The 26,892-nt window shown below is 40.3% G+C and overlaps 1 protein-coding gene across 8 annotated transcripts in view; it reads left to right on the top strand.

The window, feature by feature from the left end:
* RBMS1 (RNA binding motif single stranded interacting protein 1) overlaps positions 1-26,892 on the top strand; it is a 204,907-nt gene that overhangs the window by 106,081 nt on the left and 71,934 nt on the right. For 6 of the 8 annotated variants that reach the window (XM_054562554.1, XM_054562549.1, XM_054562552.1 and 3 more), the window contains exon 2: positions 10,795-10,970. In XM_054562554.1, coding sequence (XP_054418529.1) covers positions 10,795-10,970 — 176 coding nt within the window. The remainder of the gene's footprint in view (positions 1-10,794; positions 10,971-26,892) is intronic. The other 2 variants (XM_054562547.1, XM_054562550.1) reach the window with 1 other exon arrangement.

Below are 26,892 nucleotides of genomic sequence, written 5' to 3'. Positions count from 1 at the left end.
TTTACTTTGGCCATATGCAAATCACAGCACTGCCAGATACAATTTCATTTTTTAAATTATTATGAGGAGATTTCATACATTAGTTCAGTTTCCTGAAAGCACAGATAATACTTGTTTCTCTAGGAGCTAATTTGTGAAACCCATAATACTGTAAGCTCATTCACATGTCTCGTTGCCTGTTAAAAAAAAAAAAGGAAAATTGAATAAATTCATTTGGAGTTTTATTTTTGGATAAGCTGACTCATAATTTTTCTAACTTTAATGTTTACTTAATCAATTTAAAATATTTGGAATAAGTGTTGTTTAATGTGAAGAAAGGATATTTGAAAATAGGTTATTTCCACCCTGAAGCTTTTGCAGTTTCAGCAATAGTTCTTTACTTACAAGAAATACTTGGAGAAGATGCGAACTGTACTGTCCATGGACTTTAAAAAGTAGCTGGAAGGAAGTTGTGGACACTGGTAGCCCAACTCCATTGGGGTGAGGCAGGAAGCTCCGAGCTTTGCAGAGGTGTTCTGAACTGTCCTGATAAAGGTGATCCTGCACTTCCCAGAGGAAGCTTTCTTTTTTCAATTTATTTTGAGCCAAAAGGAAGAGTTTGGTCTTGTCCCCTTCACAAAACCGTTGAGGAAGAAAGCTGGTGTGGATCTGCAGATCCCTCAGATGGGGCTCAGAAGGAGAAGAAAAACATTCATTACACACCTGCGTTCAGAATCCAGAAGAGTAATTTTGCACATGAGGTTGGGCAGGATTTTATGTTTACCGTGTTGCAATAGCTGGCTGCTTCAGATATAATTGGCTTATTGTTTCGAGTTTTCTTTTAAGGAGGTTTTGGAGCTATTACATGGTCCTTGTATATATAAGAGATTAAACAGAATATGAAATGCAACTTTTTATACTGATTACACACTGAAAAAAGGATGCCAGGCTATTAACCAACATATCTAAGTTATTAAGGTAATTTCAGCTGTAATATTTTCGCCTTAAGAATATGCTGGTTTCAGGAACTCTGGCTGTTATGTAAATAAAAAATTTTTCCTTTAAGCTTTAGTTGTGATTTTAGTATAGTTTATGTATTTATAATGTTTTCTCCTCACCGTCTGTGGCTGAACCGGGAATCAGTGCTTGGCCTGACTGGTGGAGGGAAACAGGGCGGCAGTGCGTCGACCCCTGCCTGTCCCCCAGCTGCACTGTGAAGCAGTGCATGTCGCCCTCCTTGGGTCTTCCGGGGCCACCTCTTGTTCCATTTCTCTGGCTACAGAGGGGCCTGGCTGCCTTCTGTCTTGATATGCCTTAGCTCGAGATGGCAAGAAGCCTTTTTTCCAGTGTTGGAATTTGAAAGTTGGAAGGGAACTTAGAAACCACCTGGAGATGACATTTCAGTCATTGGCCAAGGCACGATTCGAACCCAGATATTCGGATTTTTTCCATCCAGTAACTTTTCTTTTCTATGTATCTTTTCATAGAGAGGAGAGGAAAGAACTTCCCCAGTTTTATGCCCCCGCCCCCACCAAGCTGTCCTCTTTATTTATCATCTTTAAATCTCATTTCTCCCTCTGAGACTCTCTACAGTGAGATCTGATGACATCCTTCCCATAGTCTGCCTTCAATTCGTATGTTACCCTACTACCTTCCCGCAGCCCCCAACCCTAAAATCAGGTTGTCCTAACATACCCTCCGAACCAACCAAGACTAGTTTTTTCCTCTGGTGTTTGTGACGAATGACCCTTCCTGTCTGTACCTTTGTTGTCTCCTCCTCTCCTCTCCCCACATACCCTTTCAGGACTGCATTCCTCTTACTCTTAATGGCTTTTCATTAATATTCAGCCCACTCAGCTCTCTACCCCTCCGTGAAGCCCTGTGCGACCTTTCTGTCTCTGGCGCTTTTCATCCCTCATCTTCCTTTGGTTGAACTCTTAACTATTTTTAGAAACCGTACCATACCACACTATTATATGTGGTGCAATTAAGGGTAGATAAGGCCAGCAGCCCACTCTTAAAAGCTTTTCCTTCCTAATGAGTGTGTTTTCTGGTAAGGAAGTATTGAACCCATTGCTTAATCCCCTCACTTCCTTTCTTGGCCCTTCAGTTTTCTGGTGAATGACTTAGATTTAACCCCTTCAGTCTGGTATTTACATGTTTGTTGCTTTTTTTTTTTTTTTAAATAAGACTTTTTTAGAACAGTTTTAGGTTTACCACAAAATTGAGAATAAGGTACAGGGATTTCCTATAAACCCCTGCCCCGACACATACATACATAGGTTCCTCCATTATCAACATCACTCACCAGAATGGTACATTTTTACCAAACCTGAACATACATTGACACATCATCATCATGCAAAATCTCACAGTTTACCTTAGATAACTTAGGGTTTGCTGTTGCTGGTTTACATCTATGGGTTTAAAGAAATGTTTAAGGACTGTACCATTATTATCATGCAGAGTATTTTCAGTCCTAAAAATTCCGTCTTCTCCAACTGTTCTTCCCTCCCCTCCCCCATGATCCTTGGAAACCACTGACCTTTTTTTACTGTCTCCATAATTTAACTTTTCCCATACTGTCATGTAATTGGAATTGTAGAGTATATGCTCCTCTCAGATTGGCTTCTTTCACTTAGTAATGTGTATTTAAGGTACCTCCATATCTTTTCACAGCTTGATAGCTCTCCTTTTTTTAAAAAAAGATTTTATTTGTTTACTTTTAGAGAGAGAGGAAGGGAGGGAGAAAGAGAGGGAGAGAAACATCTGTTGGTTGCCTCTCACCCACCCCCAGCAAGAGACCAAGCCCGCAACCCAGGCACATGGCCTGACCAGGAACCAGACTGGCAACTGTCTGGTTTGCAGGCCAGCACTCAGTCCACTGAGCCACACCAGCCAGGGTGCACACTCTTTTTTAAAGCACTGCATAACATTTTATTGTCTGGATCTACCATAGTTTATTTATCCATTCATCTCCTAAAGGACATCTTGGTTACTTCCAAGTTTGTGCAATTGTGAATAAAGCTGCTACAAAATCCAGATGCAGGTTTTGAGGTGAGCATACATTTTCAACTTCCTTAGGCAAATACCAGTGAGCATGATTGCTGGATCATATGGTAAAAGTATGCTTAGTTTTAGAAAAACCTCCAAACTCTCTTCTGAAATAGTGGTACCATTTTGCATTCCCACCATCAGTGAATGCAGGTTTTTGTTGCTCTCTGTTCTCTACAGCATTTGGTGGTACTGTTGATGTTCCAAATTTTGGCCATTTTAAATAAGTGTGTAGTGATATCTTGTTTTAATTTTGATTAAATTAAATATTATATTATCCTGGCTGGTGCGGCTCAATTGATTGAAGCGTCATCCCTTACACCAAAAGGTTATGGGTCCCATCCCTGATCAGGGCACATGCCTAGGTTGCAGGTTTGATCCCCGGCAAGGGCAGTTACAAGAGGCAACCAGTTGATGTTTCTCATGCCACTGTTTCTCTCTCTGCCTCTGTGTCTCTGTCTCTCTGTTTTTATCTCCGTCTCTCACCTTCCACCCCCTTCCTCTCTCTCTAAAAGCAATGAAAAATGTCTTCAGGTAAAAATAAACAAATTTTGTATTAAATTTTTATTTCCTGATGAAATATGTGAAGCAGTTTTTCATATGCTTATTTGACATCTGTATATCTTCTCTGGTGAGGTGTCTGTTAAGGTTTTCGCTCATTTTTAAAGTTGGGTGGTTATCTTATTGTTGAATCTTAAGATTTCTTTGTCTGTCTTGGATAACAGTCCCGATCAGATGTATCTTTAACAAATATTTTCTTCCAGTCTGTCTGTGGCTTATCTTCTAATTCTCTTAATACTGTTTTTTGCAAAGCCAAAGTTTTTCATTTTAGTGAACTCCAGCTTATAAGTTTTGGTTTTTTTTCATGGATTGTGTCTTTGGTGTTGCTTCTTGTATCTGAAAAGGCATCATCATGCCCCAAGGTCACCTACGTTTTCTCCTATGTTATCTTCTAAGAGTTTTATAGAATTGCATTTTACATTTAGGTCTATGATGAGTTTTGAGTGATTTTGGTGAAGGGTGTAAGGTCTTTGTATTGATTCATTTTCTTTTTTTTTGCATATGGAGGTCCAGTTGTTCCAGCACCATTTGTTGAAGAGACTATCTTTGTTCTATTGTATTGTCTTTGGTCCTTTTTTTTTAAAGATTATTTGACTATATTTATGAATGTTTCATGGTATTTTTTTCTGTCTGTTTCATAAATGCTCTTACAAAACCTAGAATTAACAGATAGGACGAGAACTCTACTAGGTCTCTTGGTCCAGAGTCTCAATAGGCAACGTGTGGGGGATCAGTGGGGTCTCTGGAAGGAACAGAACAGTTGAGCAGATTTGCATGCTGGAGCACAGAACCAGATCTTTAAAAGATATTTGCATGATAAGGAATCTATTGAATAGTTTCTTGGTGGAACCTTAAAGGAAAATTTGACCTCAGAAATCATATGTTGAATCTATGGTATGTTTTCTACTGTGGATCGGTCAGCCTTTCTTTTTTTCTTCTCTTTTGTTTTGTTTTTCATTTATTTTAGAGAGAGAAAGGGAGAGGGTGAGGGATGGGGTGCAAGTGAGAGTGGGCGCCATCGATATGTTACACTTACTTATACGTTCATTGGTTGATTCCTGTATGTACTTTGCCTGGGAATCGAACTTGCAACCTTGGCGTATCGGGATGAAATTCTAACCAACTGAGCTACCAGGCCAGGACCCCTACCACGGATTTTTCAATACCTGCTTGCCCTTTCTTGTTACCCGTTCACAACTACTACCTCCAGCCCTCAGAGCTTGTCTAAGTTGTTTAATTTTTAAGGGTTTTTCCCTTTCGTTTAAGTTGATTTTCATTTCTACAATATGGTCTCCATTCAGTCAGTCAGCCAGGTTATATTCAACAGATAAGTATCTGTGTAATGCAAGTCTTAATTTTGTGTTGTTTAACCTAAAGTTTAAGGAAGTGATGCAGTCTTCATGGACTCAGGTACAGAGCTTCTATGTAGAGGTTGCAGCTTTCCCTGCAAGAATCAGCTTTGGTAGGTATCTGAGAATATGAAGTGTGAAATCTGTTGGGAATTTTTATTTTTAGATTTTATTTGAATAGCTAGCATAACAACATGGACTACTTTCTTTTGACAGACATAATCCAAACAAAAATATTGAATAATGTATTTCTCAGTTTCATAGTCTTAGAGGCTACAGAGTCTGTCTCCAGACAAGGCACAGTGGTGGTATGAGAACCAGTTTTATTAACTAATTAGCCATGCGAATTTTAAGCTTTGATATCCCAACACCAACTGGGATTAAATTATATTTGCCCATTTGCTCTTCCTCCCACATTATGGAAAAGTAAGAGCCTGTATGTGTGAACGGGCACTACTGTTCTTCATTAATACAGATGGTGTCTTTTTAGTGTGACCTACCCGGAAGAACATCTGCTTCCTGACCAGTGTCTCTTCTCTCATTAATTCACCTCCTACTGCTCAGCTTTGTGTACTTTCCCAGCTCCCTGTGCCAGGAACTTTATCTCTTACACCTACTACTCCTAGCCCTCTTTGAGCCACTCAGATTTCCAAACCGAAACAAAGAAAATATCCTAACTGTGGTGAAATTGGTCCATTTGGATGATTTCTCTCCTTCCTGTTTGAAAATTCCCTTAACCTGTTAAATTTCTTTTGTATCTTGAAAGCTTATAGAGAGGAACAATGTATGGAATTCTTTATGTGGTACTCAGTTTATGTCAGGTTTGATATTGTACTATGTCCTCGTGTAAATGATAAAGTTCCATAACTTTGGTTTGCTCTCAGGAGCAACTGTGGAGAATATTATTTTGCTTCCGAATAAAGAAAAGAGTTGATGTGTGGAACCTCCCTGCTGTTTTGGCCGATGGCCCCTCTTCCTCTCTCTCTCTCTCTTTCTCTCTGCGTGTACGTGTGTGTGTGTGTGTGTGTGTGTGTGTGTGTGTGTGTGTGTGTGTGTATGGGAGGCAGATGGGGATAAGATTATGGATTTTGTTTTACTTTTTAACATAGTTTTTTACTTTATATTGTATTTTTTCTATTACCATTTATCCCCCTTATACTCTCTTCGACCTCCACCTACCGCTCACGCCCCCAAGTCTCCACACTGTTGTCTGTGTCCATGAGTGCGCTTTCTTTTTTCCTCAAGATTATGGATTATGGAGTATAACCTTCCTACACCGTAAGGATGATAGCCTTAAGAAGAGCTTGAGGATAACTCAGAGGCAGATCCTAGGTTTCTTTTCCCTTCAAAATACATTCGAATTCTTAGAAAAGCTGTTGAGTAAGGGGGAGGGGAGAGGACCGCTTTAGCTATAGCTTTAGCTATAGCTTTGACCGCTTATAGCTTTAGCTATTAGATTTGTCAGCACTGTTCTTGAGTTTATTAGAAATAGGAAGGAAATGAGACAATAGAATTTATATTGTCAGGTCTCTTTTTGTTGTCTTTGCTGAATAGAAATCTTCAGCAATAGACATGGTTACTAATATGTGTTAGTTTACACATGGTTAATTTTTGCCTTTTTTGGTAAAAGATTTTTAGACTTGCATTCACACAGAAGAGGCTGCTTCATGCAGCGCTGGAGCGGGGTGTGATGTGATGGAGAGGGAAAGGTTTACTGTGCGTGTAGTTGTCATGTGCCTGCTGTTGACCGGTCCTGTCTTTGAGTGTAGGAGGCGAACGGGCCTTCCGGCCCTGCCCGTGTGGAGGCATGGGACTGTCCACGCAGGAAGTCCCCCTTGACTGCTGACAAGCAGTCTTCCTGCTGGTGCCTTCGCCCACTTGTGCAGGGAGGGCAGAGAGGGCCTGCCGGTGTAGCCAGCCCATGTATTTACCACTGACTTGGTTTTTCTAGCAACTGTGGCATGCAAATTAAGCCCAGATAAATGTTAACATGAAAACTGAATTAGCTTGTTTTCCCTGCCTTTGGATAGACATCCTTGATAGGTAGCTTGTTTACATGACCGGAAGCAGTGAAATCAGTGAAATCGGCCCGCGAAGGCTGAGGTAGACTCCTGTGCTCTGAGATAGACTACCAAGTACCAGGATGTGTCAGCTCTTAGCTGTGGTATTCTAGCCACCCAGTCCTTTAACTCCATTGAGTTTGTGTGTAAATTAGTTACCAACATTGACCAAGGGCAGGGGGAAGGGAGAGGTGTCTTCAAATTCCAGGGCAGCTTAGGGGCTTTGAGAGGCAAAATGTAAAAGGACAACCAGTGATGAAAATGGAGTTTGGTAAAACGTCAGCCCTTTGTGAATGCTTTTTTGTTCTCTGTTTTAAAGTTTAACATCTGTGCTCTTGAGACATAACTAGAAAGTGTAATTACTTTGAGTTTATCCAAGTCCTGAAGTTGTAGTTAAAGACTTGTCAGTGCATTTCAGTCTGGGAGTGAAGGTTTAATTCTTTGCTGGTTAGGTTGAGCTTTCCTAAAATGCTGACTCTGTTCTGCCTGAATATGCTGTAGCACTCAAAAGCTGTTCGCAGAATTCATTTGTTAATGAAAAGGTTAGTAAGGTTTTAAAAACCAACCCTTTAAAAGCTACCTTTGTTACACACGCGCGTGCGCGCGCGCGCTGACTACTCATTAAATTAATTTAAAGGTGCCTTTGACTCTTAGGAACGTATAGCCACTGATGGTATTAACTGTCACATGTGAGAGAAACTTGAGTTTAGTAAGTAGGGTGCAGGAAGGATGGGCACAGGAGAGGCAAAGGTTACAGATAGGGCATTTAGGACGTAGCAGACAGTGTGTTGGGGGCCGTTTAGAGTGCTGTTTCAAGGCTCTGCCTATGTTGTCCGGGAGACCTGGGTTCAGACTCCAGCCCTGCCACCTACTAAATGTGCAGTCTTGACACATTACTTAACCCCTCTTGAGACTTAGTTTCCTAATCTGCAAAATGGGAGAACATTAATGTACCTGCCTTCAGTGGATTAAGTAAAATAATGCACATAAAGCCATCAACACAGTGCCTGGCACATATTAAACACGCAGTACGTGACAGTAATTATGACTCACATTTTTAAAATAATCATTAACCCATTCTGAATATTTAGGAGTAATCAGTTTTGTTGTGTTTGAGTTTTCTTCTTTGAATATGTGTCCAGTCTTAGGACTTAAATTTCTAAAATCAGCAAGTTCTAAAAACTTAATCTTTGATGAAAAATTTTTCTGCACCAGGATATAAAAAATGGACCACCTGGAGTAACTGAATGCTTCCCTCTTTCAGACTTTTTCTCTGTCTTAGCTAGTCCTGAGAAATAGTTCATGTGAGGATAAAATTTGAATTTGAAGCTATTTTATATAGGATTCGCCAGAAGCTAGTCGTCCTCCGCAGGGCACATTCAGAAACCTCTTTTACCCATCTGGGATCTGTGTAGTAGGAGACTTTTTCCCCTTAGGGCATCCGGAGGGGGAGGGGGAGGGACAGGCTGTATTTGCTCTCCACCCACTTTCCAGAGTTGGAAAATATTACTGTAATTAAATATGGAGGTCTGTCAAAGATACATTAAGCCAGCTGCATAAATTCTGACATGTAAATCATGCTTCTACTCAGGCCAAAACTAAATACATAAATAAAAACCTACTACCTTCACATCCACACAAAATCCAAATAAATCATACCTCCAAATGTTTCTTTTAACATGCAGGTCCACACCCAGCACTCCATTTGCCATCCCAGAGCAGAGCAGAGGTTAGAGCTGGTGGACCCGGGGAACGCTGTCTTTAAAATGAGTGCTGGTTCTTTTGCTTTGTGTTGGTATAATCCCACCGAGAGGTGGGGATGGACCTGATCCCCAGCTCCTCCCACATTTCTCCTGAGGTGACCACATTGCTCCCTCTGCCCACCGCACTAAACATGTCGGGTCCTGCCATGAAGAACAGTGTGGTTTGTGGCAAGGACGGGTTCTGGACATTCATCCAAGATGATTTAAGAAAAAAATGCGGACTTGCCTAGTTTTGTCTGCAGCTACAAGTTTTTGTGTAAATCAAAGGCTTGGGACAGGGAGGCGAACTGTGTGTTACTTCCCAGCACCTCTATTAACTGAAGTGAGAAGTAGGGCATGCCTGGCTCATTTCAGGTAGCAACTAGCAGATGTATTGAGTGCCTTTGGAGAAGAAACAGAGGCCTCTGTGTGGCATGGCTGGGGGTCTGAGGTTTTACATCTAGAAAATCAGATTCGTTATCCCTTAGAGAAAAACCAGGGATGAGAGGAAGGGATATGAGTTTGACTGCTTATTAAGGGCATAAATCAAACACATTTGATAGGATATGATTTCAGGCAGGTTTTTTCTTGGATTCAGCAATACTGATGTTCGCAGTCCAAGTTCAGCCTTCATTTATACATTACTGTCGTTAACCCTTTTTGCTACTTTCCTTCTAAAAGAGAATCTCTTGAGATAAATTGACATTTGGACTTAATGACCTTAGCGGGGACTCTGGGCAGTGAGAAGTAGAATCTGCATAGTAGAGGACATAAAGAAATGGTTGCGCGTCAGGCTGATGAGGCTCGCAGTGCAGTGGGGTACTGAGACCTGGTGCTTGGGCGTGGCAGACAGTGGGCACAGGGCCAGATACCCGTCGGGGATCGTTGAGGTTACTGACACGGTACACAAGGTTACATTTGTTTAAGGGGTCTGCTCTTTGAACTTTCCAAAATGAAATTTAATTGTGTCTTAGAGATGCCTCATTTGCTTGTTTTTGATAGTAAAAATCAAACTGTAAGATTTGAAATTTTTGTTGAGCATCCATTTAATTTTATATTTTCAAACTCCTACTTAATCTAAGTGATGTCCTTGGCTTAATATATTTATTATTTAGAAGGTGTGAGGGAAAAAAGTTCTGGTGTAAAACTGAGCATTTGCTCTAAGGACACATTGGGGTGTGTTCACTTCCATCTGAAGCTGAACCATTTAACTTCCTCAAAAGACGTGTGTGGCATAGGGACAGAGAGTGTGGTTGCTTTTGATTGGTTAACAGAGAGCTATCTGGTGTGAGTACAATTTCAGACATTCTTCCAAGGTTGCTGCTGACTGTGAAACCATACCGAGCCCTCAGTTGCAAGCTTTACAAAAGATGTCGGTTGCTGCGAGGCCCGGGAAGGTTTCCAAATACTTCGCCATTCTCACAGGGGTTAAATTTCACAAGGTTAGCCAGGGCGAAAGGCAGCATGCCTGTAAATCTTACCCAGAAGTCTCAGTGAGGGTCGACGCCTATCATAGGTGAAGTTTGCTCTATTTGAGCATCTTGATTGAACCCCAACTTTCTTACACTTGAAGACTAATCACTTTCCCCGCCAAGTCACCTGAATAAAATGTATCAGCAACTTTCTATCAGATGTTCTTCAGAATTTGAAAACCTTTTCAAAAGGCTGGTGATCTCTAAATGACTGAGTATTAAAATGATACTGCCACATAACTTCATGCAAGTTACTGTTGGGCCTCAGTTATGTTCCTTAAAATCTGTGAATAAATTAATCTTACATAAATTTAGTCACACTTAAGGTGTATGTAGAGAAAATTCTACCGGGTAAAATCCTCTTAGTTTTGTGTTGAAGGGGAGAGAAGTGTTTGTTTTTTGCAAAATGAACAGTTTTTTTAGGTGTAAATTAAAATGTGTATATTAAAGTACATTAAGATCATCTGTATTTATATCTCCATAACCTCATTTTATTTTGGAGATCAAACAGCCTCTGAATGGTGCTAAATACCTTCCACCCAGCGTTCCTCTAATGCTCCTCATCTTTGTCTTCCAGCAGTCTCTGGTCCCAGCCCACCCCATGGCCCCTCCCAGCCCCAGCACCGCCAGCAGTAATAACAACAGTAGCAGCAGTAGCAACTCAGGATGGGATCAGCTGAGCAAAACGAATCTCTATATCCGAGGACTCCCTCCCAACACCACGGACCAGGACCTGGTGAAGCTGTGCCAGCCGTAAGTAGCAGTGGTTTTCATTGTTTTTAGCTGCTAAACATTTCTTTGATCATATTATAGAGTGATATAAATTGTGTTATAAGAGAAGTGCAGTGCAAGACAAATCTGTGAATCCTCATTATCGGCACCGTGACAGCATTTCCGAGTTTTAAGTCCTTGGACACTTATTCATTCAGCCTATATAACAAGATAAATTGGAGGATTTTCTCAGTAGAATTTGACTTTATTGGCATACGGGAAGTACAGTATGAATTATTTAAAAACTGATGGTTAGATCCTTTTTGAAGAGTGTTCATTTCTGTGTGTGGAAGCACTTCTAGGGGCCGATCTGAGTCATCATAATAGAAACTTCGGTTGTCTTTGTTTGTTGGAAAGGTAGTTACTGCCAACCCTTATCCTAAATGTGTGCAAAAGTCTTAATTACAGCCAGGAAATTGTAGTCTGTCTCCATTAGCCACCTGTACTTCTGTAGTCGGAGTTGCTCACCCCCATCTCTTTGGGAATTCTTTTCCCCACCTTCCTATTTCTTTCTCACTGCCACCCTTTCTGAGTCTTGTGAAGAAGTATGCCCATGTATGTAAAGTTCCAAAGTAGATTTACATTCTTTGCTAATGTCGTCGATAAATATAAATATGCTACTTTGCTGCAGTTACATTTAAACCAAGGAGCCAGAGGTACTGTACAGTGCAAGGATGATTGTATAAAGACCTAAAAGTCCCTACTCACTTTGAGCTACTGTATAAAAATCTACATATATAACAGCATCTTTTATTTATCCAAAGACAATAATGGTCCCTTACAATGGGAAAATTTTACATAACTGGGGAAGAAAACGTCCACTAGTGGCTGTATCCTGTTCCCTGAAAATATTCCCAGCTCTAAGCATCTGATTAGTAGCACCTTATTTCTGTTGTCCTGAGTAAAATAATTAGATTTATTACTTCCTATTGGAAGGAGAAATTTTTTTCAAAATTTATTTGGAACACACAGTAGCTTCTAGCCTACCGTAAGGAGGTGGTGGTGGTTTTGCTTTGTTTCATTTTTAGAGGGAAAGGTGGGAGAGCAGGTGGGTGGTGGTTCTGGAGGATCTGAAGGCTTTGCAGACAGACATCACTCTTAGCACCTTCCTTGTTCTTTGCTTATGTTACTCTTTTGCTCATCCCTCTTGGTCTTTGACGGCCGCCCTTTGCTTCCAGGACAGTGAAATAATGTCCTGTGCTAGAGACTATTCTGAAAGCAATTCTGGCTCTTAGGGTTTGTCACGCCCAGCCCCAGAGTCAGAGGGAACTTTGCCAGGCACGCCCTGCCCTCTTGCAGCTGTTCAAGACCACAAATAGGCCTTTTGCTATCTTGTCTGCTGCAAGCCTTGGCTGGCGTCTTACTCTGCTTTTGCAGCATAATTACAGGTAGATAGAATGCCTTAAAGTCTAAGGAACCAAAAATAGGACTTTGTAGAGAGCAGAAGAATGAAGCTAACCCACAAATTCTTGAGGTGTAAGAGTATGGAAAAGAATTTCAGTTTACAAATTTTTCCTCACCTAGTTTTGAATCATGGAAGGTGAGTTTTAACATCAAAGAGATAAACAACCATAAAATAATAGAATAATGTCATGTTTTATATACTGTAAATAAGTGTTTTTAAAAAGTCATCAACCTTTCGATTGAATCAAATCATATTCCAAATGCGGTAGAAGAGCATTTTATCATTTTTCCTAGAAAATTGTTCCATTTTTGTTGTTAGTCTCTGATGTATGTGGTTTTTCTTCATGGGTGTAAACATCACTCTCTTTGCGGTTATCAATAACACTCTCACTCTCCCCTGTCATTTGGAAAACCCCCAGTTTGATGCTAATCTCTAGTGATAGTTGTCCTGATATATATTATACAGAGTCAGGACATCGAGTAAGGGAGGGCTCTGCATAAGTGCCTGCTGAAAGCGTCACTCCATTTAACACAGAGCATCTCGTAAATGCCAGATTTGACTTGCTGACAATTTCGTGTCTTAGAATGGATAGAAAGAGAGCAAAAAGTGACATTCCTATTTCGGACCTAATTGTTGCCAGCAAAGAATAGCTAGTGGTGACATAGAAATTACAAGAAATTTATGGGCAAGTAACTCATCCTAGAACATAAAAAACCCAGTGGACATAGAGATTTTTAGAAAAGTAAGTATCAGAAACTTCTCAGAAAAGGGGAGTGTAAATTCATAGCTCCAAAATAGAAAAATGTTTTAGAAATAAAAATGTAGTAATTACAAATTAACCTGAATGCAGGTGGATTGCAGGAAAACAATTGGAATAAGTGGTTTGGGTCCGCAGGGGTTTGGGATGTCTTAGAGGGTTATCTAACAGATGGACTAGGTACCTAAGAATGTGTATAATAGTGACCCAAATCCATACGAACAGTGCATGAAGTCTGAAGGCAAGACTGGCATGAAGGTTGTGAAAACTGAAGAGGAAAACGAAAGATATTTTTATAAATCTATGCTGGAAGTAGAAAATAAAGGTGTTACCATGTTAGAAGAAATGGCACTGAAAAAGCTGATGTTGTAATGCCACAAGAGATGACAAGTTAAAAAGAGATGACAGTGGAGAAACAGCCTCACCCCAAGTCAAACAGAGACTCATGCCACTGGAAAATGTAGATCAACATGGTTACAAGGAGAGGACAGCGCCTCCATGTTTAGGTTATGGAAGGAGGTAGCCTCATGGACCGGTCAGGGACGTGACTGTGGTTCTGGTGGTAAGGTGATGTGGATTAAAAGGAGATACGTTTTCTAGGAGCATTTGAAGAAAGAATCTGACCACCTCTAGTTAACTTCTAAATTATAAAATGTGTATGAGAAATCTTTTTGGGGCCTCATGACTACTCTGGCTACTGCAGCTTTGCTTCCTGTTTCTAAAAAGTTATCTACTCAGAAAAAGTACCTCAGCTCTGGTGGGGCAACTCATATGCCAAGGATGTGGGTTCAATGCTTCGTCAGGACACATAGAAGAATCAACCAATGAATGCATAAATAAATGGAAGAACAAATCCATGTTTCTCTCTCTCTCTCTCTCAAAAAAAAAAAAAGTACAACAGTATAGTTAACCATCAAGTTTAAGAACTAGAATAATCTAAGAAACAGAAAGGATTAATCTATTGCCCCTTAACCTTCAGAAATTAACTCTCCCCCTTCTGTGAAATCAGATACTTCACTTGACTCTGTTATCATTTTATTTCTCTCATTCAAACTTCTCATGGGAATGTTCTAGAAAAATGAGTTGGAGACTCTTATTGCTTTCATTTTCTTGCCACCTTTACCCTTTGCATTGTGCTTTCAAGTCCTCAACTGAAACTGTGAGGGCATCTTCCATCTCCCTTATTTGCTCTGGCTTTTCACTCTCGTCCACTTTTCCACCTCAAGTCTTGGTTCTTTTGGTATCAGTTTCCTTGCCTTGTTCCTCTGTAGCCCCATCCTCTCATAGGGTTATTCTCTACTGTTAGCACCTCAAATTCAACATGATGTTCTTCCTCACTAAACTGTCATTTTTCCAGGTTCGCTCCCCTCAACTTGAAACTGTGGAACAGTTGTTGACTATTTCCAGTGTCCACTTAGTCACCGAGTTCTGTAGCTTCCTCTTTGGCCTTTCTTCTTCCTTCTCACTGCCAGAAAAATTGGGCGGTTCCTCCCTCCTTTGCTGTAGGAAAGGCACCATTTGCTCCTGCTGCTGCTTTACCTCAGGGGCCTATCCATGTCTGTCTCCTGATTCTTCAAGTCCAACTCCAAGCTCACCTGGCCTCCTTCATGATTGCACCACACTAAATTCTGCTTATTTCTTTTTATGTGTTACAATCAGCATCTTATTTCCATACACTTCTGCTCTCCCAGTGCCTGTACATTATTTAGCAGCTTGTCTGTGACGGTGTAGGGTCTTCACAGATTTTTCACCTACGTTATAAAATTATGGTGGACAGCATGGCAGGTTGTTGAAACCCCAGAGTTACCTACCACAGTGCTAGGCACATACCTAATTCTCTGTCCAGAGCCTGTAAAATGAGTGAAATATACTTATATGATGAGGTTGTGATTGGGATTAAATCAAATTATATTGGGTTAACCAAAACGTTTGTTTGGTTTTTTTCTGTAAGATGGCTCTAGTAGCACTTAGTTGTCTTTAACTTTATTTGAAACAATTTTGTTAGATAGTATTGTGACTGCTGTCATGCCAGCATTTAAAAAAACAATTAAAATTGGCAAATTGTTTGTAGCCATTTTAGTATTGAAGATGGAAGAAAAAATGCAACATTGTGACATATTATGCTTTATTATTTCAAGAAAGGTAAAAAATGCAACTGAAACACAAAAAAAGATTTGTGTTATATGGAGAAGGTGCTGTTACTGATCGAAGGTGTGAAGTGATTTGCAAAGTTCATGCTGGAGATTTCTAACTGGACGATGCTCCACAGTCACGTAGACCAGTTGAAGTTGACAGCAATCAAATCGAGACACTAATTGAGAACAATCAACATTATACCACGTGGGAGGTAGCCAACCTACTCAGAAGAGTCAGACCAATCAAGTTATTGGTAAAAATGAAAAATGTGTTTTGTACTTTACAGAAAAAACTAAACGGACATTATGGCCAACCCAGTATAAGGAAATAACTGGTTTGCTGCCTAGAACACAGTCATTGAACAAATATAGTCTCCCCTGTGCCTGTACCTTTGCTCTTCATAATCCTAACTACTAGAGTAAACTTAAATTGTACGTAATCCTACATGTAAAACTAAAGAGCAAAAGAAAATACATTCTGATCTTGAAAGCCAGGGAAGCTAGGGAAGTAGGTTATGTTAACATAACTACCAGTCTTTTCCTCCTTGAGGCTTCTTTGCGGGGGAAGGGGGACCCTTGCAGAAGACTAATTTCAGCCTCCTGAGGGCCATGTCTGATTTATTTCTTGTCATAACAATGACTGTTGCATAGAAATATCTTTCATTGTATTTAAACTCTCTTTTCTGAAGATTTAAAAACAATGTGTCTATGTAAGACATTGGTTCATAGTTCCTCCTAGTTTGCCATTGAGAGCAAATGTATGAGTTTATTGGCCATGTCTAGGAAGCTTAGTGGTTACTTTTCCTATTGACATCACATGAAAGGTCTCAGTAACTCAGTGTATCAACAACTTATTTTGCAAGAAAAACAGTCTAGCCCTTCCTAGCTGGCAGAGCTCAGTGGATTGAGCACCGGCCTGAGAACTAAAGGGTCGCTGGTTGGATTCCCAGTGTAGGGCACATGCCTGGGTTGCAGGCCAGGTCCCCAGCAGGGGATGTGCGAGATGCAACCACGCTGTGATGTTTCTCTCCCTCTCTCCCTCCCTTATCCTCTCTAAAAAAAATAAATGAAATTTTTTTAACCTTAAAAAAAAAAAAGAAAAACAATCTGTTGATACTAAAACAAAATGAGGTATTTCCACTCCTTTATACAGCCTTTCATTTCCATACCAACCTTGGTCATTTTTCTTCTTTCATTCAATAGCCATATAATTTAAGTACAATAAAACATGATTTTAATGCAAATGTGAATTAAATCTAGCTTACAATATTATTGCCTATTATTAATTAAAAGGAAATACTTTTGAAATATAATCAGTTTCCCTGGTTGTAATATTCAATACATTTTCATTTCCTACCCCTTTGTTTTCTGTTCTCTGCAAGTTTCCTTATTCTTTTGAAAGGAGTACAACTCTTTAAGACGAAATAGGAAAGCAAGACAGGTCAACAGAGGTAGACGTAAAAAAAAAAAACCACCATGATATAGGATCGAGTAAATATTATAATTAGTGAGAAGTCAGAGGAAGGCTTTGTTGTTAACCTTGATGCCAGGGGATTGGTGTAGCTTTCAGTGAGGAGATGACATTGTAACCTTAAAGGACAGGAACAGTTTCATGCAGGGTAGACATAATTGTGTCCTCTAAGCCTCAGAAAGAGCCCAAGAGATGTAAGAGTGCTTGGGTGTCTACAAAGCACAAAGGTCACTACTTGCTACCATAGCTGTCATTCAGCAGTTGTTCGTCAGCCAGGACTCCTGGTGACCAGAGTGGAGAGTGCAGCTGTAAAGGAAAATGTGGCTGGAGGTTGGGGTATGGCTTGGAGCCAGGGGCCATAGTGTTAGCACCTTGAATGTCAAGCTAAAAAGTTCAGAGGTTTTTTCTCAGTTACAGAAGAGCTATCCCTGGGAGTAGAAGAGGAGCGTAAGTCAATGTCTCTCTCTCTCTCTCTCTCTCTCTCTCTCTCTCTCTCTCTCTCTCTCTCTCTCTGGTAACTCTGACAAAACTAGGAAGGTTGACTTGGAGAAGGAGATTTGGAGGGAGGAGGTGATGTGGCTGACCCAAGGCAATGACAGAACATGGAAGGGGAGAGAGCTTCAGGAACACTGAGGGTGGGGTTGTCTGGGAGATAGGAAGATCCAGACCAGAGCATGATTAAAAATGACTAAGGTTTTAGCTCTGAATAAATGGAAAACTTGAGTTGCGCTGAGAAAGAGAGCACAGGGAAATATCAGGGCAACTCTCAGGAAAAGGGCAACTTGAAATGAGTAATATTCTTTCTCTGTACATCTGTTTATCTCTGTAACTTCAGAATTTCTTCAGCAATCTATCTGTTGAGAGTTGTTTTCCTCTACCCTGGAATAAAATGATCATTCCTTCTATTCCATCGTGGTTAGGCTACTTTTAGGGTAAAATTTGAAAGTGAAGGCATTCTAGTAAGAATAATGTTAATTGACTTTATGCAAGGAAGAAGTTAATTTCAGTGTTTGTTCTGAAAGTAACAGTGGGCTTACCAGACCCAATATCCTGAAATTCCAGGTAAACATGAAACCCTTTGGGATTTATAGAAACTACATGAATGTCATGAGGACATGACATTCAAAACAAAACAGTGATCCTGTGGTGAAGTAGGAAAAATCATTCACCCAAGAGAGCTGGTTTTCACTTTCAAATTGAAGAGAAAACTTAGAGCCAGGTGACTCAAGTTCATTCAGGTATTCTCAGATGACCCAGTTCAAGAAGCCTGAATGTACTCAGAGTTACTACATTTATTTTAGAAAAGAAACACACACATATACATACCCCACATGGATTCTACACTGAAGTATTTATAACTATGTAGACATGAAAGATGCAGACCATAGATTTTATTGCCTACCTTTAGCATCATTCTAAAGTCAGGCAGTGAGTATTATAAACCCAGAACTCTTGAAGTAGGGTTAAATTAGAAGCTGATAAAAGGAGATGATCTCTCTCAAAGGTATAATTTACCCTTCAAGCACTGTCTTCCAGGCAAGTTGAAGTGGTGTCTTAGTGTGATGGTGGTGGTACTGTATTTAACTCAACAGTGGAAGACAGATCATTTTCTCTTTGGTACTGACTGCATCTCAGTTGCGATTTGGACATATTGAGCTGGATTGTATTCCAAAGCCATTGGAGATTTTAGGTCTTTTAAAAAAAATGAATTTTATAAGAGTACCAAAAAAAGTGTTCTTTATTGACTGGCATACTTTTTAAATCCTCCCAAAAGGTGAAGTTGAGTTAAGATGGTGAATTTTCCAGTTTTGGTCATAGAAAATGCATATCATTTTTGTTTCTTTTATTACTATTATATAGCTTCTTACAGATTCCATTTATAGTACAAATAATAGTATTTTTTTAAGTTGCAGATGTTTTTCTTCTGTAAAGCAGATAATTTTTATCTTTTAGGAATTCTTTCTTCATTGATCTAGAAGATTCTCAATACACAAAATACTAATAGCAATAGTTTCTGGGACTTGGCTTTTCCTAATATTGCTAATGTACTAAATGACACTTAATAACTCAGTGAGAGCTTAGACAAAGGATCTTGGGCATTTTACTGAAAGGTGATCTAAGATGTGAAATTTTTCAGGCTTTTTAAAAGACATGTCAGTCCACTGAGTCAAAACATTGAGTCACTAATTGTGATTTAACTCTTCGTGTACGGTACTTCAGTAAAGTTCTATACAGTCAAAGAGTAAAACATGATACATTGTAGACCAAGCAAAATACATCATCTTTGTGATCTTTTTTTCCTAAAGTAGAAGTGAAAGCAGATTTGAGAGTTTAGGAGCAACAGTGTGTTTAAATCTTCCTATTCATATTCTGAATAAGCTATATAGAATCATTTTCTTCTTCCTGCTAATTGTTTCATTTCCCTTCTTGGTAAGAAAGAATTCTGGCATGTTAGAAATTTTACATACAGTAGATCTTTGATAGGCCAAGATACGGTCTGAAGCCTTGGAAATCCCAGAGTTTAACAAAAATAATTTTAGCATCTAGAAATTTCCCACAACTACCTATTTTCGTATAGAGAACCTTCTCTTTCTTAGACCTCCGTTTGCTCTTTCTTCACTTCTATGATTAGAACTATCAGTTGGCTTTTATTAGAGTGTGGGCATCTATCAGACATTAACACTATCTAATTCCTTCTTTACCGGCAACAGAGAAAAGCCTTCGTGAGCCATGGGTCCTGGGTGATGGGCCCTGCTCCCCGCCTGACTACCTAGCTCGCTCCCTTCTGCCTGGAAGTGCTCATGATTCAAATATATGCTGCAGCCAAATTTAAAATAACTATAGCTCAGAAACTTTCAGTGTTATCATGAGTAGTTGAGATCTCAAATATTAATCATTAGTGTGAAGTACTTACTGCATGCATGCATTTATTGTTTTGGCAAACAATCTAAGTTATGTCTATTATGTATTTTATCATCCGGGCAAAATCTTCTGGTGAGCATGGACGTTTAGGGATTTAACCAGCCCTCCTTATTGTCAGTTGACCTCCTTCTTGAGTATCCCTTTTGTTGTTCCTAGGTATGATTAAGAGCGCTCCTCCCCAGTAATGCCCAAATACTGCATAAGCTGTTGGCAAACCAGTTTTAGTATTAGTATTAGCAAAAGTTCACTGAAGGTAATGGCCATAATCACAAGGATTTTTTTTTAAGAACATCCTCCCCTTCTCTGTGAGAGCAGATGGAATTTATTTTATGTCCATTTCGTGCTCCTTGTGAACCTTAGATTTCGGTAGCATCAGCTTTGGGGTATTGAACCATTTTATGAAGGGGGAACAAAAGCCTCTAAAATTTTTATTTGGCAATTGTGCTTGATTTGACTGAGAATTTCTTTATTGGGTTATTATGAATCCTACCAACTCACTACCTCTCCCTTTATCTTTCCCCATCTTCATTTAATAATCAATGTATGTGAAAAAATCTGGTATAATGCGTGTGAACTCCTGAATAATGCTAACAGTTCATCTCTGTCATCTACTTGCTATGTGCCAGTTACTGCGCCAAGCGTTTTATTATTTAACCCCAAGAACAGTTTTATGAGCAGTAGTAGTATCTCTGTTTTGAAAATGATTGAAATAGGTTTCTTATTGCTCAGGATAACGCAGCCGATGATGGTGGAGCCAGGACTTGAGCTTGGACAGTCGGACTCCAGGGCCCGTGCTCTGGACCGCTGTGCCGTCTGCCTCCCCAGGCGCACTCGGAACGCCCCCTCATTCTCCTCGTCCTGCCCTCAGCGGCACCCCTGTCCCTCCGTTTCCCGCAAGCTACAGAAAGACTCATTTCGCCAGGACCCTGAAAGAGACATTCCGACATGGTAGATTGAACACGATTTTGTTAGAAAAGTCAGCTTTCCTTAAGTCCCTTTGAATAGCCCACAGAATCAAAAGCTCAGAGTAAAGGCAGGAAGATAAAGGAGAAACTCGTCTTTCCTGACATCTAACAAGGTAATCCCTTTTAATGTAGCTGGTTTTACAAAACTCAGCTCCTGGTTAGCTGTCTAGTGTGCAGCTCCGCAAGATTATACGGCATAGAGAAGGTAGGTAATTTGTCATTTGCTTCATGCCTGAGAGAGTTAGTGCACACACAAAAAGAAAGATTCTTTTAGCCCTAGCTGATGTGGCTCAGTTGGAGCATCATCCTATAAACCGAGAGGTCACGGTTCAATTCCCAGTCAGGGCAGATGCCTGGGTTGAGAGTTCAGACTCTGGTCCAGACCCATACAAGAAGCAGCCCGGATGTTTCTCTTCCTCTCTTCCTCCCTCCCTTTCCCTCTCTCTAAAATCAAGTGTGTCTTCGGGTGAGGATTGTTACCTAACAAATCTAGACAACATTGCTTTAGAAAAAATTGTAGCATTACAATTTTACTTCAAGTTTAAATTTGATTAAAGCAGAAGACTACTTTTGAGGAGAAATTAAACACACAGAAATAAGTGGTGAATCCCTTTATTTATTAAACACAATGACTTTGATTTTGCTAGACACTGCACCAGACACATTTCCTGACCTCAAGGAAGGTTTTTGTCTTATACAGAAAATAAACTTCCCATATCTTGTAGATCAGAATGTGATATGTCATGTGAGAGATACATAGGGATGTGATTGGGAGCATCAGGAAAAACTTGGCACTTGAGTAAGTCTTCAGACAGGTAAGTAGCTGAAGGTCAGGTTTGAAGCCAGGGTGAGCCTCGCGGGCCTGCCCTGTCTGGTCCTCACTAGAACGGTATCACGAGGGATTTTGACACCAGAGGAAGGCTCGTACTTATTGGGAAGGTAGATGATACATGCTGCCTTTGATTTGCCCTTGATGGAATGTGAAAAAGAGGCTGGATCCAGGGAAGAAGATGATTCAAAAATAAGTGTAAGGTTTTGAGTCTAGGAAACTGGGAGTTGGTACCATTAACAGAGATACAGGGATGAGGAGGAAAAGCTTATTTTTATTCTTGCCTGGAAATTCTCACCCACTCTCAGGAAACTTTTCACATAAGTGTTTGTTTATGTTATGAGTTTGTGTGCTTTTGGTGTGGTTATTAAATGGAAAGAAATAATGCATCAATTCCAGACTGGTGAATCTTTAGCGCAGAAAAGAGACTAGTAATTAAACATGTTCATTTGTCAGCAGGAATACCGTGTATTAGAAACTTTCCATTGATACAGCTTTTATGGCCAGCAATAATAAGATCTGTATATTCCTCCAACATTTAATTATTTTCTTAAATTGTTATAGTTCAGTTTTAGAAGCTTAATCTTTTTTCTAAGTTGCTTTTGTTTAATAAATTGCAACTCCCTTGGTAGGATTGTTTGGTTTTAGACTAGAGGCTTTTGAGAAGAGATTTTGTAAGAGAGCCATGGGACTGAGTAGGAGGAGAGCAGGACGAGTTTCCCTAAATGGGGTGTCTAGAATTAGCCAGGAAGTACAGGCATAACACAAACAAACCTGATCAAGTTCACGCCTCTACCAGGGGACACGGACTCTCTCCTCCTGGCTGTCCGCGCACTCACTGACCTCTGGCCATACCAGGCCTAAACTTGTCTAAATTGTCTATGGGATAAGGATGACTTGTCTTCCTCATTTTCTCTTTATGCCGGAACGTCTTCCTGCCTCTATGAAGTGTCAAATGTCAGTGAAGGAGCCTGTATGAAAACCAACATTTTTTTGAGTGTCAGCATTTTTTATGCACAGCTTTAGATGTTGCAACTTTAAAAAGGCCACTTTCTGATAGCATAAGGACTATTTCTTTACATGAAACAAAGAGGCAGTCATTTGTGATCCTAGAAACAAATTAGGCTGCCAGCCCATTTGGAGAGGAGCATGGATCCTTTCCAAGGGTTTTTCTAAAATGCTTTATCTTCACCCCCAAATCTAAGTTACAAATTATGAAAATAGCATTGCCCCTTTATAGGCATAACTTTGCTCCAATACTTAACTGACTTAAATGGCCTGTGTAGTCCTTTTACTTAGTTGACTACCTAACATTTTGTTTTCCAAATTTTTCCTACTGTGTCTTTGTTCATTACCTTTTTTTGGTTGATACCATGCAATTAGCTGTTAAAAGCCACTCATTTAATTTCGACTCCGATTTTTGAGGCAAAAGAATTTGATTGTTTATTTAATGAAAAGGTTTATTGCACTTGTTTCTTCAGTCTGAATCAGCTCTTTACGTCTGTTCTAGTCAAGTGGCTGTTAAAGAGGAGGGCTCACCAGAATTACAGCTTGCCTGCCCAGGCCCTTCAGTAGATTCTGAGTCAGAAGCTTCAGAGAGAAATATATGGAGAGAAACAAAGTTAATGTGCAGTCGTACTAAAGAGCACAAAGGCTCTGGAACCTTCCGCCTTGCTCCGCCACTTGGTCGGGCAAATATCTCAATGTCTTTGTGCCCCAGTTTTTTCACCTGTAAAATCAGGATAATAATAGTACCTACAACACAGAGTTATTGTGGGGACTGCATGAAACAGATTAATACATGTAGAGTGTTCAGAACACTTTCCAGCACGTATTAATGTCCCTGCGATCATTATGTGTTTTTTAAAGCTTCCAAGAGGTTCTGATGTTCAGTCCTAGCTGAAAACTTCTGATTTAGCCCCTTTGTGTTATAATTGAGAAAGCTGAGGCGCAGAGCAGGTTAAGTGACCTCCTTGGACTCAAAATTACTAGGTGGCAGGCAGGTCTCCTGAAACACCCACCTAACTTGATTTGCCTCTTTACTTTTCATGAGTAAATGTAAACTCTGCCCTTAATCCCGCCCTTAATCATGAGTAGGAAATACATGAATTTCAGTTTCTTGCCAAAGAACGTAACTTTGTCCACTGCCAGCACCCATGAAGGCATTGGAAGAAATCAGATTTATGAAGAATTGTCTGATGGATTTATAGTGCGTTTGTTCATCACAGAACTGCTTCCCAACCTTGTCGTGGCACACAGAGGAGGACACTGTGTTATATTATATTGGGATTAGATTAGATTACATTCGATTCGAATGTCATCTATTGGCAAGGCTGTTTAGAGCTGGGAGGGACAGGCCTCACCCATTCTCCAGGGGTTCCTGGGATCAGTCTCTCTGTATTGGTAATAGAATGACCTCAGGAGGGGGATTTTAGAAATGTTTTCATAGAAAAGCCCTCAGTCAAATGTAACCTTAAAAAGAACTACACATACAAATATTTCAATGTAGTATTTTTAATATATTTTTATAAATACAAATTTGTAACATTTATAAAATCTGTTGGGGAGAAGAGACAGTTTTGATGAACTAAAAAATTTGCTGGAGGACAGTTGCAGTTCGGTATGAACAACCTAACATATCTAGGTATTTCTGTATTCCATTTTAGTTGTACAGTATTAGGAAAACTACTTATTCACATCCATAGGTAATTGCAAAAGATAACAATTTTTTAACAACTCCTTTTATCTTCTTCTTAGTGTTTTCTTGAATTACTCTAATCCAGAAGCTGGAAAGGACCAGGAATTTTTTGTTTTGACTTTGAATTCAAAATAATACAGTTATTCACAGGCTTTGTGACTGACATAAAGTTCAGAACAGGAGCACCTAAAACACATAGTCAGTCCCAGCCTTGATGATGTCACTTCACCCTGCCTCAACACAGTAGGCAGTTTAGTATTGTACAGCTGGCTGTTAGGTCATGGCAAGGAGGTATGCCAACCAGTTGTGCCTGCTTGTGGCCTGGGATTTATTAGAGAGTGATGTGTGTAGGTTGTTTGTACAATTCTTTATGAATGGACTTGTGCAGACTTGAATTTCCAGAATACCGACCTAGAGTGACAGCTTTCCTAATCAGTGGCTCATGTGCCTGAATTTGAAATGTACCTGAAGAGATGGCAAGGATGCATTTGCCCAGTGTCTGTGCTTGAAACGACTTAATGAGTGTTAAGTTGTGGTTATGAGTGTCTTAAAATTTGTTGTACAGTATATTTGCTTGCATTCCCTGTTTGTACATTTAAAAGGCTAAGAAATAAAATTCAAAGAAAAAAATTGGTAGAACTCCTCAAGCATCTTTTCAGAGCCTAACTTGATAAGCATTGTTCCAGGAAGTGTGGATTTTATTCCTGGATTCTACGAGGTCGTCAGAGAGCCTCATGTGTTAACCACGTGGCCATTTGCCCTTGTGGAATCTGCCCCAATGCCAGCGTACTCAGGGCCCAAGTGGTCATTTGACCAGGCATTACATTAGGGTGTGGCCCTCAGAAGGAAGCGCCTTCTGGCCTTAGAACGGGGGACAAACGGAACTTCTCCTGAGCCCCGGACTTGCTTTTACTTTAATGAGCACTCAGTTTCATAATTGCTGTATTTCCTTCTTATTTGACTGCTAGGGCGTCCTGAGCCAGATTTCCTTTCATTGCTGGCAGTTCTGCAAGAGCTCGCATCCTGGTTCACAGACTCCTAACTACTCTAATAATTCTACTCCTGGGTTTTTTACCTTTTATTTTGAACTCCATTTGTACTTGTCTTGTGATGTTGCTTATATTTTTGCCAGCAGCCTCAAACTTTTTTGGAAAGAGGTATAAATAAATCTTTCTCATGGCTCTCTATTTGACCAGCCCTTTAAATCACAGTAGATGGACTGTTAGTTGATCATCTTTTATCATTTTGTACAGCAGTCATTTTTATCAAAGGGGCTCAAGTGGAAATGTGGGTGTTTTCGGTTATCTAATGGCATTTCCATTGCAAAGGAAAAGCTGGTCCCTTCTTTTCATGGCCCTATAAAGACATAAGTGGATGTACAACTCTCCCAACTATCAGTAAACATTAAAATCAGCAAATATGCAAAATCGTGATTTTCAGCAACTCTTAGTTTGCTAGATGTCTGTAGTAAAAGAAGAGCTTTTGTAAAAAATATACCCATTCTCACTTGGAATTTTCTTTGGCCATGAATTAATTGTCCCTCTTTTTCATGTTTAAAGATGGTACACTCAGCAACTTGCCTGGATATGTATTTAGCTTGTTTCACCTGTGTTTCGATGGCTTAATAAATCACAGTGTAAAATATTTGATTCCAGCTTCTAAACCTTCTGTGAGCTATACGTCTATACTGTGTCTCCTGTGAGTTCCTGATGAGCTCCCTGATAAATTCCCAGACTTGAACCTGAAGGAACGTTCTCCATCTAGAAGTAGGTTGTCATACCACGGTTGTTAGTTTCTTTTTCTCCTCTCTCCCACTTTCTTCTCTTTTTCAGGTGTCTACGCTAGTAGCACCAGCCTTTGCTGGGTTTGCGTAGACAGTAACAATATGTTGGCTATGAGCTACTCAAGCATTGGCTTTATTTCTTTATAGAGCCCAATATTCCTGTATAGTTCCTATGGTTTTCTGGCTTCTGCTACAGCTAGACCTGGGTTTCCTCTGTGGGTCTGCCACTAACCTGTGTCTGGCTGGAAGAATTTGAATACCACACTGGGGAGAAATGGGAAGGTGACACTTTATAAATAATCTCAGACTGCAGCAAATTAGGTCACCCTTCGTCTCTCCTTTACAGGGCTGTTACTTTCTAACCCTCCCCAGCAGTGTGATCCTAAGGAGTGCTGCTGTCACACTGACACAGTTGTCAGGGTGTGTCACAGTTTGAGCAGGCCTTTGCATGCTATGGGCGAGCGTGAGCCATAAAGGTAAACATCACTGGGTGTGTGCCTAAAATCCCAGGTCCCTTCTGCTGCCCGCATCTGCACAGAAGGCCCAGGTAGGCCCTGTCGCCAAGTCCTGGTAGACTCACTTGTCCTGGCTAACTGAGCCCATGAGGCGTTTTCATTTTCCAAGTCATTTACAAGTCTTACTGTGGCGATAAGCCCCATATCATCTGCCCCCTCTCTCCTTTACGTTTCTGGTCTATCTCCCTTTATTCTTCTCTCCAGCCATGGAGGGGACCTGGGTGTCCCTCAGGCCCACCAGGCCTGTGTCTGCCTCCAGCCCTGCGGTGGCGTTTTCCTCCTTTATCTGCATTGCTCCTCCTCGGATCCTGCTGACATCATTCCCTCACCTCCTTTAAGGCTTAGCTCAAATGTCACCTCAACTACTCTACCTTAACCTGCCTTCACTTCATCTTGGCATTCTTAAGCTCAGTCCCCTTCTCCT

Source organism: Pteronotus mesoamericanus, unplaced genomic scaffold (assembly GCF_021234165.1).
Source record: "Pteronotus mesoamericanus isolate MK-2021 breed Mesoamerican mustached bat unplaced genomic scaffold, CSHL_Meso_final scaffold_651, whole genome shotgun sequence".
NCBI lineage: Eukaryota > Metazoa > Chordata > Mammalia > Chiroptera > Mormoopidae > Pteronotus > Pteronotus mesoamericanus.
This window is presented reverse-complemented; position numbering and strand designations above follow the sequence as displayed.